A 15,804-nucleotide genomic window follows, 5' to 3' on the forward strand; every position below is an offset into this window, starting at 1 on the left:
AAGAAAAAATAAACCTAGATCTATGTGAAAATCACTTATTTAGATTGAATTAGAGATAAAAAAAATTGAAGAGGGATGATTTCAGGTCAAGAATTGACCCAAAACCACCCCTCAATGAAGAAACTGTAAGAGAAAACCTAGAGAGAGAAAACTAGGGTCGGCTTATTGGAATGAGGAGAGTGTATACATTCAACACATTTTTTGAATGCCCCTAAAATTCTTAAGGATGGATTTCTAATAATTAGGTTATTTGACCAAAAAAAAATATTGCTAAACCAATTGCATAACCGGAGTTTTGACCCTAACTCATCCATTTGTGTGTGAGATTCCAAATGGCTATTAACATTTTGTCTACCTACTATTATCATTTTGTATATCTACAAAAAGAAGGAACATACAAATAGACGGTAAGGTAGTGCACATCTTTCTCCTAGTATAATAAAATCAAGTTTAATAATTAAATATAATAATTATGGTATTTATAATTATAAAACCATAAATACATTGGAATGATATAATTTTATTTAAGGGTATTTTACTCAAAACAAGTTGGTGGGAAACCATGCTTAGTAAATGACATTGGAATGATACACTTCATTTTAACTATTCTTTTTTTTTTGGTCAAGTTCATTTAAACTATTCTAACTAGTGTCAAAACAAACACTAATTTTTTGTCTTTCCACTTTTTTTTTTAAGCTTAATTGTATATTTATTTATCGCATATGGTTATAAATATTTTGAAATATACCACAATTAAATAAATATTTAACTTATTTTGTCAAAAGATATTTAACTTATATTATTTCTATATTGTAGTGGAAATTTTTAACTTATATTTTTATTGATTAAGAAGCTATCAAAGATCAAGGAGCTATCTCAAGGACAGCGCATGAGTAAACTCAATAGATTTCTATTGACCGAAGAAGGTATCAATAAATGGAGTTTTTCAGGTTAATGGGTTGGCAACATGGATTTATCAAATCATTGTTCGGAATGGATGATGTGTTTCGTTGATTGGGGACCAAAACCTTTTTGAATTAACAATTGTTGATTTGAGCACAATGACTTCAAATCATTTGTGAGGGAATGTTGGAATTAATTTAACATAAATAGTACCAAAACTTATGTTTCAAAAGAGAAATTGAAGTTGTTCAAGGATGAATTGAATCTATGGAACAAATAGGTGTTTGAAATAATCGACCTTAACATTGAGAAAATGGTTGAGTTGATGAATAAACTTGATTTATTACCCGATGAAGATAATGTGGCATAAAGGGATCCATCGAGAAGGAAATTAGTAACCTCGCAATTATAGCAACATCTCCACCAAGAAAATCTCATCAACTTACAACTTATGAAGATATGAAATTGTTCTTGTTCCTTTTTCATAAGGATAGCTTACAACTTAAGGCATACACAATATATCACTCCATTTTTTAGTACTTAAGTGAATCATACGTATACACATAATTTATTTACAAGTATTTTTTATAGTATTTCTCATTGTGGAGCCAGGGGGTGGCCTAGGTTGGCCACAACTCATCCCAAAAACTTATAATCGAGGTGCCTTACTATTTACACCGAAAAATAAATATTTTCTTAATCAATATTGGAAAATAGACGATTGGGCTTTAAACAAAAAAACTTCCATGTTGAAGGTAGGTTAGTAGATTGCTAGAGTAGCCTAACAAGGGAAGATGATTCTTACTCAAGACCACTAATGTAGTACATGAGTCGTGAATACCTTGAGTAAAAATATACTGGGACTGGACAATGATGCACGAAATGCATGTTCCATGTTTGTAGTGCCACTAACCGCAAAAGGGAAGAGGCACAATTGTCATGGAGTTGTGCACCGAGGACATTGCTAACAAATAATGCAATGAAGAAGGATACCAAGGAGGAACGTCGGGCTCCACAGACCAATGAACATGGAAGATTCAGGCACTATCTGCGAAATTAACCTAACATAGGCTCATAATTGAAGGCTACATTGTTTGACTAATAGACATAGTGTGTGTTTGGTTTGGCGGTGGGGAGAATTGATTTTGATAGAATTGAGTTTGAGAGAATTGATTTTTGTTAAAAGTGAGTTGGATGTGAATTGATTTATGTTTGGATACACTTATTTAAAAGTGATTCATATGAGTTGATGTTGTTTGGATAGTTTGAATGAAAATTGATTTTGAATGTGTAATGACCAAACTATCATTTTTAATAATATTTAAAACAATATTATTTCAATTTACTTTTGGATAGTTTTGATAATTATTTCAATTTATGTAAAAAATTATAATGATTTCAATTTATGTAAAATCATAACAAAAAAAATTTGGTTCAAATTCATTTTAAAATAATATTTATTTACAAGAGTTATTTTAAAGAAAAACGTTAGTTGGTCGCTTAACAACCTGTTTAAAGAGAAATGTTATTCTTTTAATAAAAAAAACTATTTAGCTGGTTACTTAAGCTAATGGGTCGGGTTGTAAGAAAATATAACAGGCCCATTAGTGCTTCATCTCTAACCTAAAGAATGAAATACAGCTGCAACTTGAAACATGAAACAGGGACATACATAACTGCAAATGGCAATCAAAGGGGCAAAGCTGGAAAATAAAGTTTATTTGTTTCAGAATCGATTATGTGAGATGCAGAAGCTAGGAATACCAGCTTCATCTCTAACCTAAAGAATGAAATACAGCTGCAACTTGAAATATGAAAGAAACGTGAAACATGGACATACATAACTGCAAATGGCAATCAAAGGGGCAAAGCTGGAAAATAAAGTTTATTTGTTTCAGAATCGATTATGTGAGACGCAGAAGCTAGGAATACCAGCTTCAGCACAACTGGCGTTTTGGTCTCAAAACTGAGTTTCCTGGACTCGCTTTTCATTCACCCAAACAACCTGAAAAATCTGGAAACCACGTTTCAAAAAGTAGATGCAGGTTTGCACACTGAAAACGTGTTGCCAAACACATACATAGTTTTTGCTATAACTACATATTTCATATGTTGTAATTGACACATCCAATCAATTAAACAAACTTAGTTTGTATTTTTTTGTATTCCTCTATCTTTTTACCTTTATCATTGTTTTATGCATCTCTTAGTGTAGCTCAAAAACTCAAAAAACAACTGTACCTAACCTTCTACCGACGAAGTTAAAAAACCCACAGTATAGTTTCTCCCTCGATGTCAATCTCTTAAATCAAATGAAATCTCATTTAAGGACATTCAATTGAATCTCGACTAAATTCTTAATCCATCAGCACCTACAAAAAAAAAATAAAATTTGTGGCCGTTAAGTTTCCCTTTATCGGGGTTTTTTGAACTTCCGCAAACCAAAAAGTGGTCGTTCTTGAAAATGCAGGTACTTTTGCGGGGTTATTTGGTTTGGAGGTTTCTAACCTCCACTCAATGTATATAAAAAAAAAAAAAAAAAAAAACCTCAACTCAATGTAATTTATAAAATAAATGTCAAAATTAGAATACTAATTTTTTTTAATTGACCAAGTTTTTTTTTATCCTAATTAACTATGATAACTTTATAACTAATATTTAGGCATTTACTTAATTTATAACAATCGTAAAATATGCAATAAATTTTTTTAAAATGGTCAAAAATTTCCATTGAAAGTATAGTCAGTCATAGTAATATATAATGCATTTCAAATGGCAAATGTTGCTAGCAGCACATCAACCTCTTGAATCCATGGATGAATTAAACTCACTTGCACATCTAAAACTCTTGAGGTGTGCCTTCTTAGGATTGGTATTGATTTGAGATTATCACTTATATAGTATTATTTTATTTAAGGTAGGTAGTTTACTTTTTTTTATTTTATTTTTTATTTTTTATGATAAACCGTGTTTTTTACAACTTAAATTAAGTATTTGTAGACAATATGATTTAAAAAAAGGATTAGACAAAAAGAGAGTGTTTGTTACAACACTTCTACTCCAATTGAAGATGATATTTCAAGTTTGTGTTTTATTAGCAAGCATGGAGCTTCTGTTCACATTGAAAACAATTGATGTGAACCATGATGACTTTTTCCGTCAAGATGTAAACCTTTTTGTTTTCATCTTGAACCCCCCTAAACATAAGGCTTGCACCAACTCTCTCTCATCTGTAACCGTAAACCGTAAAATTGCACACATTTAACATTGTTGTCCAATAACATGGCGTAATGAACATGTCTGTTGACTCTTTCAATTTATTTTTGACATTAATCTTTTCTATTGGAGAAATGATATTTGAACAACTAATTTTTACAACTTTTGTGACAACTTTCTCTCTTATACTCACATTATCTTTTTACTTTCTCTCTCTATTGCTTTGGTTTTTGTACCACTACTTCATTTCCTTTGTAAAATTTTAATTGTCACAAAAGTTATCACATATATGGATGTTCAAATAACACAACTCTTTCTTTTAAGTTCAAAGCTTTTTCTTACACCTACCTACCTTTTTGCTTGCTTAAATAACGTGTTGTTAGTATTATTTTATTACTTTTACAAGTCCTAAAACTTAGTACTCCATCCATCATAAATTGTATAAATCATATTGACAATTTCACACAAATTTCATTGGTATTATAAAACAACTTACTCCCTCCGCCAAAAATGAGTCAAATGGGGGATGAATAAATAAAAGATTGTCTCATGACTTATTTTGATAAAAATGTGTTCGAAAACATTAATAAACAATTGATTATTTAACACATTCATAACATAAAACTGGTTAGAGGACAATTGTAAAGTATACTTGCAAATTTTTTAGTACAATATAAATTTAGTACGATGTAATTTTTTTAATATATTATATATCATTATAATTATTAATCAAAGTACAAAGGTTTGAACCCCTGACTCGGGTCTTGGCAACGCCACTGATTATAAGTATATTTGTTTAAAAAGAAAATTTAAAGTTAAACTTGCATGAAGTAACACCTCTAAATATTATTTTTTGGGAAATGCTAACCATTGCCCTTGGGGCATTGGATAAAGAAACAAAAATAGAAATTTTGTATTGGAAAATGATAAAAAGTAGTCAAATCAACTTGTAAAAAATTTATAAATTGTTGTTTTCAATGTAAAACTACTAATTTTGATTACCTTAACCATTGCCCTGGAGGCAATAGTTAGCAAGACCCTTATTTTTTATAAAAAAATTAAAGTAAATTTTAATGTAAATGTATAAAGAAGAAAAAATCGAAAAGTATAGAATAGAATAGTGAACAGTTTTGTACCACAAAAAATTGGTGAACAGTTGACTGACCAAAAAAAGAAAAGAATGGTGAAGGCGTATATATGACTGCGTCAATTCATTCGCGGCGTGGCCACCAGCCAGTTGAGAAAACATGAAAGTGGGGTCAATTTATCATTTTCTATAAATTAATTTGGCAAATTACATAATTTATCCTTAATTTAATTTTAGATAACATTTACGTTCTTTATCTTTTTTATGTTTCAATTTAGTCCTTTATATTCTAAAATGACAATATTTTATCATTTTTTATGAGATTTTTCAATGAAATATAATTTTTCTATTATTTTTACATAAAAAAAAGGATAACTTTGTTGACATTTAATAATATAAAAGACTAAATTGTGACAAAAAAATAAAGGATAAAAATGTTACTTAAAATTAAATTAAGAGACGAATTGCGTTAATTTTGCCAATTAATTTTCATGCATATAACAAGTTAAACTTTTTTTTATGTGCTTTTAATCAAATTACTTTAAATTTATTAAAAATAAAATATAATAAAATACTTTAAATATATAATTTAAAGATATGTTATAAACTAATTCAAAAAAGTGATATCATAATTTGATTTGATAAGATACTCGCGTAAAAAGTCGTATATTTTCGACATATATATAAATTAAATTCATAAAAGTGTTTTCAAAAGAAATATATAATTTACTTTTTTTTTCAAATATTCTAGTTTTTTATGAATTAAGAGTGAGATGAACATAGAACAGCGTAGACATCTCAACTAGATTGAAACCTCTAAAATCATAAATATCTGGATTCGGGGGTGTCAAAACTTGCTTTTGGCTACATGTTCCACATACAGCTTGTCAATTTGGATACCACTGTTTAATGTGATAGGAGTGGCAAAAAATGGATACGTATCCAATCTTGGCAACGAGAGCAATTTTCTACATTTCCACTTCTAAACAATATTTTATTAATTAATATCATAAAAACATAATTTAAAAGGTGGAATGAATAGGGAGTATATTGTAAGATTATTGAAACTTATTTTAGAAAATGTAGTTGAGTGATTTTTTTTTATCAAGAAGAAATGATAGAAAAAAATCAAACTTCAATCTCAATCGAGTAATTCCAAGAGCATCATCTATAACGGAATGATGCAGTTGAGGAGGGCAAACGATTCAAGATTTTAGAGCATCCGAAGAAGAAGCACCATGCTTAGTAGCCAATCCGCACACTCGTTGCCTTGACGAAGGGTATGATGAAAATTAACAATCCAATCTCGACGATGCAGTTGGACAATTTGACTAATCAAAGGAGCATGAGGATGATAAGATTGGACATCCGACATGAGTGGTTTAAATAATTAGAAAGTGTGAAATAATATAAAATATTACATAAAACTCATTTATACCATTCATATAGGTGGACATGAACGTGGATGCTCTAAGAAGTTTTTATATTGTGTATTTCACCCATAATAACTTAGGTTTTGTCCCATAAGTTATAGCTCAACTGACAAAAATGTCGAAATTGTTAAGCCGGACGTCATAATCGGGGTTCGAACCCCAGTACCTCAACTTTGTGCATGTGAGTTTACGATGACTTTGTCATTTCGTCTATTAAAAAAAAACTTAGGTTTTAAATATTGTAGTGATTAGAATTTCATCCAAATTTAATACCATATCTTTATCGACTGAAGTATAACAAATTTATTATTATTTTTATTTTTATTTATATGATAAAAAGTTTATCTACTTTTGTTTTTGAAAGAAAAAGTATATTTACTTTTCATCACAAAGTTATTTTCATTCCATATATTTTTCCCTTTTTTATATCCATTACTTTTTTTTCCCAAGATTCCATTAATTTCTTCGAACCTCTGATTCTTTCAATCCAATTTCTCTTTCAGATTATTCACTCTCAATTTTTTTTTCTTTCTTATATAAAAAAAAAAAAACCCTTTTTCTCTCTTCTCTAGTTAGTTGACAAATTTTTACTCCTTCTTTCTTCATGTTTCAAAACCATTCAATTATTTTCAATCAATGTTTTCATAAATTACCAATTTCCACGCAATTTCCTCCACAATTTTTCTTCTGATTATTCTTCACACAAAAATTTGAGTTATTGAACACCTTGTTTCTCAGTAATTCTTAGTTTTCCACTATTAATTCTTTGTACTTTATCAAAGTACCCCATTTAATTTCCAATACCAAATTTCTCATCTTTATACATAAACAGCATTACCCTTTTGAAATATTCTTCTGGGGTGTCAATATTTTTGATAAAGTTGACATTTTGACTTCAAAATCTGATACCCTTTGAGTTTTTTTTTTGTGGAAATAATAGAAAAAGTTCATATTTTGAATCAAGTTTCTGATACCCTTTTGAGAAATTTTGTATTTTGGTTTATATAATGAAGCTTGTGGTTCGTGTGATTGAAGCAATGAATTTGCCACCAACGGATCCAAATGGGTTGAGTGATCCATATGTGAGGTTACAATTAGGAAAACAAAGGTTTAGGACTAAAGTGATTAAGAAGAGTTTGAATCCTAAATGGGATGAAGAGTTTAGTTTTAAGGTGGATGATCTTAAAGAAGAGTTGGTAGTTTCTGTTATGGATGAAGATAAGTTTTTGATTGATGACTTTGTTGGTCAACTTAAAGTTCCTATGTCACTTGTTTTTGATGAGGAGATTAAATCACTTGGTACTGCTTGGTACTCTTTGCAACCTAAAAGCAAGAAGACAAAGTACAAGGAACCTGGTGTGTGTGTTGTATTGCTTAACTTTACTTTTTCTGTACTTTATCCAATAGTACACTGCTTAATTTAGTTAGCTTTTGTGTGCCTTTTAAATTTATTCCCTTGCTCAACTAGCATAGTTTTATTGGTTAGACTTTAGTTACCTTCTGGTCGAACTCCGGATTGCCAGGGGCCTTTTCCTCTAGGAACCGGAAAATTAACACAAAAAAACTAGCAGTTTTATTGTTTTCCTGTTTTATATGTAGACCTCAATTTAGTCCTCTAAGGGTTAGCCATCTATGAAGTACTGGCACGAACACAACACTAGTAATAGTTTGAGAAAATTAAATAGTTGAATGTGACCACATGCGTCGGTGTTGTGTCATTGTTGGACCAAGACATGTGTCAGACTTCTGAAGTCTTAGTGCTACATAGTTAGACATATGAAACTGGTCCCCGATGTCATTGTATGATATCAATTTGTTCTAAGTAAGTAGTTATTTTTGAACTGTTTTTATGTCAAAGGTTTCATTCAAAGATTGAGTTGATGTGCTGGTCTTTCGAGAATCAACTAGATGTTTGGATAATCTTTCTAGTTTCTAGGATCAAATGATAGGTTTAAGTCTTATTTTTATTGACTTAAATTTGTGCTTAAAGGGGAACCTCAAGTCTTTATGGAAAATAACATGCTTACTAACTGCGAACATTAAGATATGAACTGTAATTTTGCCGGTATTTTGGACTTAAAATTCTGGCATTTGTTTTTTTTTTTTTGGCAGGTGAGATTCGTTTGAGCGTATATTTTGAACTGAAAACTGCGTCTATTGAGTCAAATGTTCACGGTGATCTAGTATTCCATCCAAGAAAATTTGCCGATTCTATTCCTGAATCGCCTTCAAGATCTTCCACTGGATATTCAAGCTCATCTTCTCCTGCTAGGGAAGAAGTTACATCTGTTAAGGATGAAAAATCCGGTACACAGAAATCACTCACAGGAAGAATTGCTCATATATTTAATAAGAGTTCTGATACGTCGTCAACCCTATCGCGTAGAAGCGTTGACTCAGACCAAACTGAAATTAGTAAAGAGGAAGTTATCGAGGTCAAGACTGAGGACCAGTCTTCGGACATGACATTTGACGAAGCTATGAAGAAACTGCAGTCTTCAGATCAAGGAAGTGAAATTCCTACCAATTTACCAGGAGGGTTGTTAGTCGATCAATATTATACAATTGCACCAGAAGACTTGAACACATTACTCTTTTCTTCCGAATCGAATTTTCTCAGGTCGTTGGCTGATGTACAGGTTAGTACCGAACTACAATTAGGACCTTGGAAGTTCGAGAATGGCGGGGAGAGCCTCAAAAGATTAGTGAGTTACGTCAAGGCTCCGAGTAAATTAATTAAAGCAGTCAAAGCCTTTGAAGAACAGACATATTTAAAAGCTGATGGGAAGAACTTTGCCGTTCTAGTCAGTGTCAGCACACCTGATGTTGTGTACGGGAGCACTTTTCGGGTAGAAATACTTTATACAATCACACCTGGACCGGAGTTGCCCTCAGGAGAACAGTGTTCGCATCTGGTTATATCCTGGCGAATGAATTTTTTACAGAGCACCATGATGAAAGGAATGATAGAAAATGGGGCTCGGCAAGGTGTGAAGGATAGTTTTGAACAATATGCCAATTTATTAGCTCAGGATGTTAAACCTGTCGATCCAACAGAACTTAGTTCCAATAAGGAACAAGCTCTGGCATCATTACAAGCTGAGCCGCAGTCAGATTGGAAGCTGGCAGTGCAGTATTTTGCTAACTTCACCGTAGTCTCAACAGTTTTCATAGGCCTGTATGTGCTTGTCCACATATGGCTTGCTGCTCCGAGTACAATTCAAGGGCTCGAGTTTGCTGGACTTGATTTGCCAGATTCAATAGGTGAATTTGTTGTTTGTGCTGTCCTGGTTCTTCAAGGTGAACGCATGCTGGGTTTTATCTCACGCTTCATAAAAGCCAGAGCACAAAAGGGTAATTGCGTATTGAATTAAATACTTATGGTTTCAAAAATTCTTTTTTACTTTATGTCTCCGACTTAGGCCCTATTCAGATAGATAAACAACTTAATTAAGCGCGTTTAGCATAAACTCTTATTATATAATTGCTCATAAATAAGCTTTTTCTACAACAAATATAAAATAATTTATGAAAATAACTACAACAACAACCAAGCCTTATCCCTCTTCTAAGTGGGGTCGGCTACATGGATCAAATTATGCCATAGTGTTTAATCATAAACCATATTTGGATCCAACTCGTTGACCTCTAAATCCTTTCTAATGGTTTCTCTTATAGTTTTCCGAATTTATGAAAATAAGTTGAGAACAATTTATGGGTATGTCATAAGTTGTTTCTATAAGCTCTCCCAAGCAGTCTCACAAGTACTTATGCTAGTTGATAAGCTCAAATAAGTCAAGCCAAACAGGCCCTTAGTATTACTATTAATGGATTGGCCATGATTTGTTTCTTTCTTGTCTTTTGTGTCTTTACTTAATTTTGATGCCCTAGTGTCTTTGTTTATGCTGATTTTTTTTGTCCTCCAATATTAGGTAGTGACCATGGAATTAAAGCACAAGGAGATGGATGGTTATTAACTGTTGCCTTGATTGAAGGAAACAATTTAGCTTCTGTTGACTCTGGTGGCTACTCTGACCCATATGTGGTGTTTACTTGCAATGGGAAAGTAAGAACCAGTTCAATCAAGTTCCAAAAATCTAATCCTTTATGGAATGGTGAGTATCATAAACCTCTTAAGAAACTGAATATAGTATTTGGTTAATTGATTTTGTTAAGAGCGCACGTTCTCTATCTTTACAGAAATATTTGAGTTTGATGCAATGGATGATCCTCCTTCTGTGATGGATGTGGAAGTTTATGATTTCGACGGGCCTTTTGATGCAACTACATGTCTAGGGCATGCTGAGATTAATTTTCTAAAAGTAAACATCTCAGATCTTGCTGATATATGGGTTCCTCTTGAAGGAAAGCTAGCTTCGGCATGCCAATCTAAGTTGCACTTAAGAATTTTCTTGGACAATACTAGAGGTGGAAACGTAGCAAAAGACTATTTAAATAAAATGGAAAAAGAGGTTGGGAAGAAGGTATGTAATGTAAAAGAAATTAGTCTTACTCTGTTTGGTACCCTTGTTTCGTTATCCTTCTCACGGTTTTTTGTATTTTTAAAAAATATTGCAGATTAATATGCGGTCTCCTCAAACTAATTCAGCATTCCAGAAACTCTTTGCGCTTCCACCTGAGGAATTTCTCATCAATGACTTCACCTGTCATTTGAAGAGAAAAATGCCCCTGCAGGTGTGGTTTATTCTGTTATGTGATGTTGAAAGTCATGATCTTTTCCTCTAATTTAGAATTTTTTGGTACATGCTTCTTTAGTATTATTATCTCATCAAGTTTCCAATGTTTCTTTGCAGGGACGCCTATTTCTTTCACCAAGAATAATTGGATTTCATGCAAATCTATTTGGAAAGAAAACAAAATTCTTTTTTCTTTGGGAGGATATTGAAGAAATCCAGGTTGTTCCTCCTACATTTTCTTCAATGGGGAGTCCAATAGTTGTCATAACTCTTCGGCCGGGTAGAGGTGTGGATGCAAGGCATGGTGCGAAAACACAAGATGAGCAAGGAAGGCTAAAGTTCCATTTCCAGTCCTTTGTATCGTTCAGTGTCGCACACAGGTAGAAAAAGTCGTTTTATATCATTGTATGAACTGATTTCTTATATAGACATATATGCCACTTGTTCCGAAATCCATCATGTTTTCCATAACTGTTTTTTATACACTTCCATTTTTATAGACATATTTCTGTGTGTTGTCTAGTACTTTGAGGTTGTTCAGAAAATGCATTCTGTTAAAGATATCAGCATTTTCATCTACAATTGCAACTCTTTTGGTTGATTCTTACCTGGACAGTCTAATGAATATTTTGCTGACATTATGCGTATCTTAACTGTACTATTCTAGAACAACACTAAAACCCTGTCACCTCATCATGAAAGTTTGAATGTAGTTTAATTCCCTATCAAATTTATATTCAATTGTAGTTTCATGGACCTCTAACAACATGGTGTCAAAATAATTTGCATAATTTGTTTGTGTGCATTTTTTCATGTATTACTCTGTCATACAAAATCAATTTGCTTAGTGATGAAATGCGAAGAAAAACCATGCTATTTATAGGATTTTGATCTCATGATGATGACAATGGCACAGTTCCGTAATTGCTTGTACAGTACATGAATTATGAAAATATCTGCTTTATTTGTTTATCATTTTTCACAATAGTGGTTACTTTATTTGTGTGAATTGTTAACTGCCAAATATGTTTCCCTAGTTTTGGGAATTTTTCTGGGTCATCTAACTTGTACACTGGTATGATATGAAATGATATATTCCTATCTCTAAGAAATTATCTGCAAAACCAAAATAAATAGTAATATGAAAGATATCCTATTCCTTTGTTACTTATAAACTATTTTGGTGGTGATATAGGACAATCATGGCTCTCTGGAAGGCCAGATCATTGACTCCTGAACAGAAGATGAAGTTTGTTGAACAGGAATCTGAAACCAAAACCCTTATAAGTGAAGATAGTTGCCCGTTCCTTGTCGTGGATGATGTCAGCATGTCAGAAATTTATTCTTGTTCTCTTCCAATTCCTGTAATCTCTCTCTCTCTCTCTCTCTCTCTCTCTCTCTCTCTCTCTCTCTCTCTCTCTCTCTCTCTCTCTCTCTCACACACACACACACACGCTAGCTCATGCTCGGCCACTGCAAACTATCAGTTCCTTTTTTGATTTTTTGTACAATTTTCCAAATGTTCATGTGTTTGATTGTGGTTTTTTTCCCCGTTATTTTGTTATAGGCAAGTTTCCTGATGGAGATATTTAGTGGGGGTGAGGTTGATCGTCGGGTCATGGAAAATTCTGGTTGTCTGAATTACTCTTATACCCCATGGGTATCAGAGAACAGTGATATCTCTGAGAGGGCAGTATATTACAAATTTGAGAAGCACATTTCGAGTTATAAAGGTGAAGTGACAAGTACTCAGCAAAGATCTCCCCTTTTGGATGGAAAGGGTTGGGTTGTTGAAGAGGTTTTAAATCTTCATGGTGTTCCTCTTGGTGATTATTTCAATGTGAGTGACCAATTTATCTTTGTGTTCAATGATTTATCTGTTCTTGTAATCGTTATTTGGTTCTCATCTCCTGTGTAACTGACTATTGCCACAGATACACATTCGCTATCATATAGAGGATTTACCCCCAAAAGCAAAGGGGTGTAGAGTGCAAGTATTCTTTGGAGTTGAATGGCTGAAAAGTACAAAGAATCAGAAAAGGATTACAAAGAACATTCTACAAAATCTGCAGGAACGTCTTAAAGTGACCTTTAGTCTAGCTGAGAAGGAGCTTTTACCAAGATAGCAAATGAGACTTGAAAATGGAAGTTAGCTGATATTATTTCAGCACAAATGTCGGTTCCATTCAAGGACTTGGACTAGGTTGTATGATGCATCAGATTATAAGGTTCATGTGATTGTGTTGTTTGTCCTTGGATTGCACGACAATCCTAACTTCATTGAATATCAGTGGAACTCTGACCAGAGCTAGATCGATCCTTAAAATTGTGCTGGTCTTCAAACCAAATTACTCTCCAGAGCTGGAGAGATAACTGGATTACTCCGTTGTGCATAACCATGACTATGGCAGGAGATACTCAGATTGTAACAGCATAGTTGTTAGCTTATCACCAGGGTCAGCAGGACTCAGGAACATGTATACTAATTATTGTGAAGATTGTGACAATTGACAGTAGTGGTCAAGAAATGCTTTTTGTCATACATGAAATGTAGATATTTTTTATGCCTTAGAAGGCCACTGATCCTTCAATTCCTTATTGATTGATTTGTTAAAAATTTATGACACATCATTGGTTTTATAAATAATTTGAAACACATTCCAAGTAATTAGTAATCTAAATTAGAGCTGTAAAATGGGATGGTCTGTCAGAATTTCAAATCATGAGGTGTGTATGTTCAGAATTTACAATATTATTTGAATTAATTAAATCTTACTAATTTAAAAATTGAAAATAAAAAATACACAATTTTATTAAGATGAATAAAAAGATTACAAAATAGTACATAAATCCAAGAACCAAATGTATAACAATATATGGACACCATAAACACTTCCAATATACACTTTTCAAATCACACAATGACTACATGCTAAAAACACTAACTGGTCTTGTGTATTGAATTCCGGTGGCATCGGACTTGAGTAGGGAATGTAGACAAGACGGAGGCTCGGAAAAAGTTTTTGTACAATCAATGAAATTTGCACCGAATTTCGCCATATAATCGGCACATTGGTTACCTTCTCTATAAGTATGGGTCAACGACACTAATCAATCTCTAGAAAGAAGCTCCTTGATGTCATCAATTATTCCAGAGTATATAAGCGGTCGAGGTGTTGGGTCTTCGATCAATGATAAGGCTTGCATGCAATCAGATCTACATGTGACATTTTTAGCTTCAATTACATCCCAAGCCACTGATAATCCAATAAAAATTGCAAGGAGTTCAACATGTAGGCTATCCGCATATTCAACATGCCCACTGAAACCTAATATCCATTTCCCTTGGTGATCTCGAATTACCCCCCCATACCCTGCTCTGCCAGGATTCCCGTACGAACTTCCATCCACGTCTAAGGCCAATTGATCCAATTTAGGAAGATGCCAAGTAACCATCTGTTGATATGAAGTAAACTAGAAAACAAAGCAAATATTAATTATCACGTAAACTATTGCAATCATTATAAACAATTTTTGTAATAACAAAATAAGGGAAAAATACTTGAGTGACATTGAGTTTTTAGTGACATTGGTGACACTAGTGTATTTTGATGAGAAAAAATGATTGGTTTTGAGAGAGATAGACACAATGTCACCATAGTTAAAATATTAAAAGTTAAAGATTTATGTACTCAACAAGATCACTTGTTTTGTGAGAGAGTACTTGAAAAAGTAATTCAACTTAGATTTTGTTTTTTACAAAATACAAAACAGTGTATTTCATCGTGGGTAACTTTGTCGTTTCAACTTTAATTAGAGGGACAATTGAGTCAAGAAACGACACATAGGCCCTCATAGGTTGGATTAGAGCCTCCAAAAATATACACATAGATAACCTCCCACCCGACACGACACATAAGTTTTATATCTAGGTCTAGGATCTCCTTTGTAGGTTTTTCTCATTTCCGTTGATAATGATAAGCATTTTTTTAAGTCATGCTAGCAAATGTCTTACAAACACTTGTTAAAAAAGCAAAAATAGTAATTTTGCATTGAAATTAATAATTTTTTAATTTTTAAAAACTTAAATTTATCACTTTTCACCACTTGCAACATAAATTTCTATTTTTGCTTTCTTAACCAATATTTTAAAGACACTTTTTAGCATTATTTTATATATAATAAGTTGAGATATTCAACATGTTGTTTAAGGGGGATCTAGATTGTTGCCTCTATTTTATTTTTTTCCCAGCACCTCTTTCAACTCACTACCGAACACATTAAATTATCTAGAGAAATAAAGATTAAAAGAATAAACGATGTTGAACTTCAACAAATACAATACTTATGAGTTGTTTTCATTGGTTCTATGTTGAAGAAAATTGATTTTGAATGATTTGATTCTATAAAATTGATTCAAGTTAAAAGTGAATTGAAGATAAAACGATTTATATTTAAAAACATTCGT

The 15,804-nt window shown here is 32.4% G+C and overlaps 1 protein-coding gene across 1 annotated transcript; it reads left to right on the top strand.

Moving 5' to 3' along the window:
* Positions 1-7,199: 7,199 nt before the first annotated feature.
* Positions 7,200-13,927, top strand: LOC11405928 (C2 and GRAM domain-containing protein At1g03370). The gene is made up of 9 exons (XM_003594284.4): positions 7,200-7,995; positions 8,752-9,993; positions 10,572-10,754; positions 10,840-11,123; positions 11,218-11,334; positions 11,454-11,716; positions 12,532-12,700; positions 12,904-13,176; positions 13,271-13,927. The coding sequence occupies exons 1-9, from the start codon at positions 7,647-7,649 to the stop codon at positions 13,460-13,462; spliced, it is 3,072 nt and encodes a 1,023-aa protein (XP_003594332.2). The 5' UTR covers positions 7,200-7,646; the 3' UTR covers positions 13,463-13,927.
* The last annotated feature ends 1,877 nt before the right edge of the window (positions 13,928-15,804 follow it).

This window comes from Medicago truncatula, chromosome 2 (assembly GCF_003473485.1).
Source record: "Medicago truncatula cultivar Jemalong A17 chromosome 2, MtrunA17r5.0-ANR, whole genome shotgun sequence".
Classification (NCBI taxonomy): Eukaryota; Viridiplantae; Streptophyta; class Magnoliopsida; order Fabales; family Fabaceae; genus Medicago; species Medicago truncatula.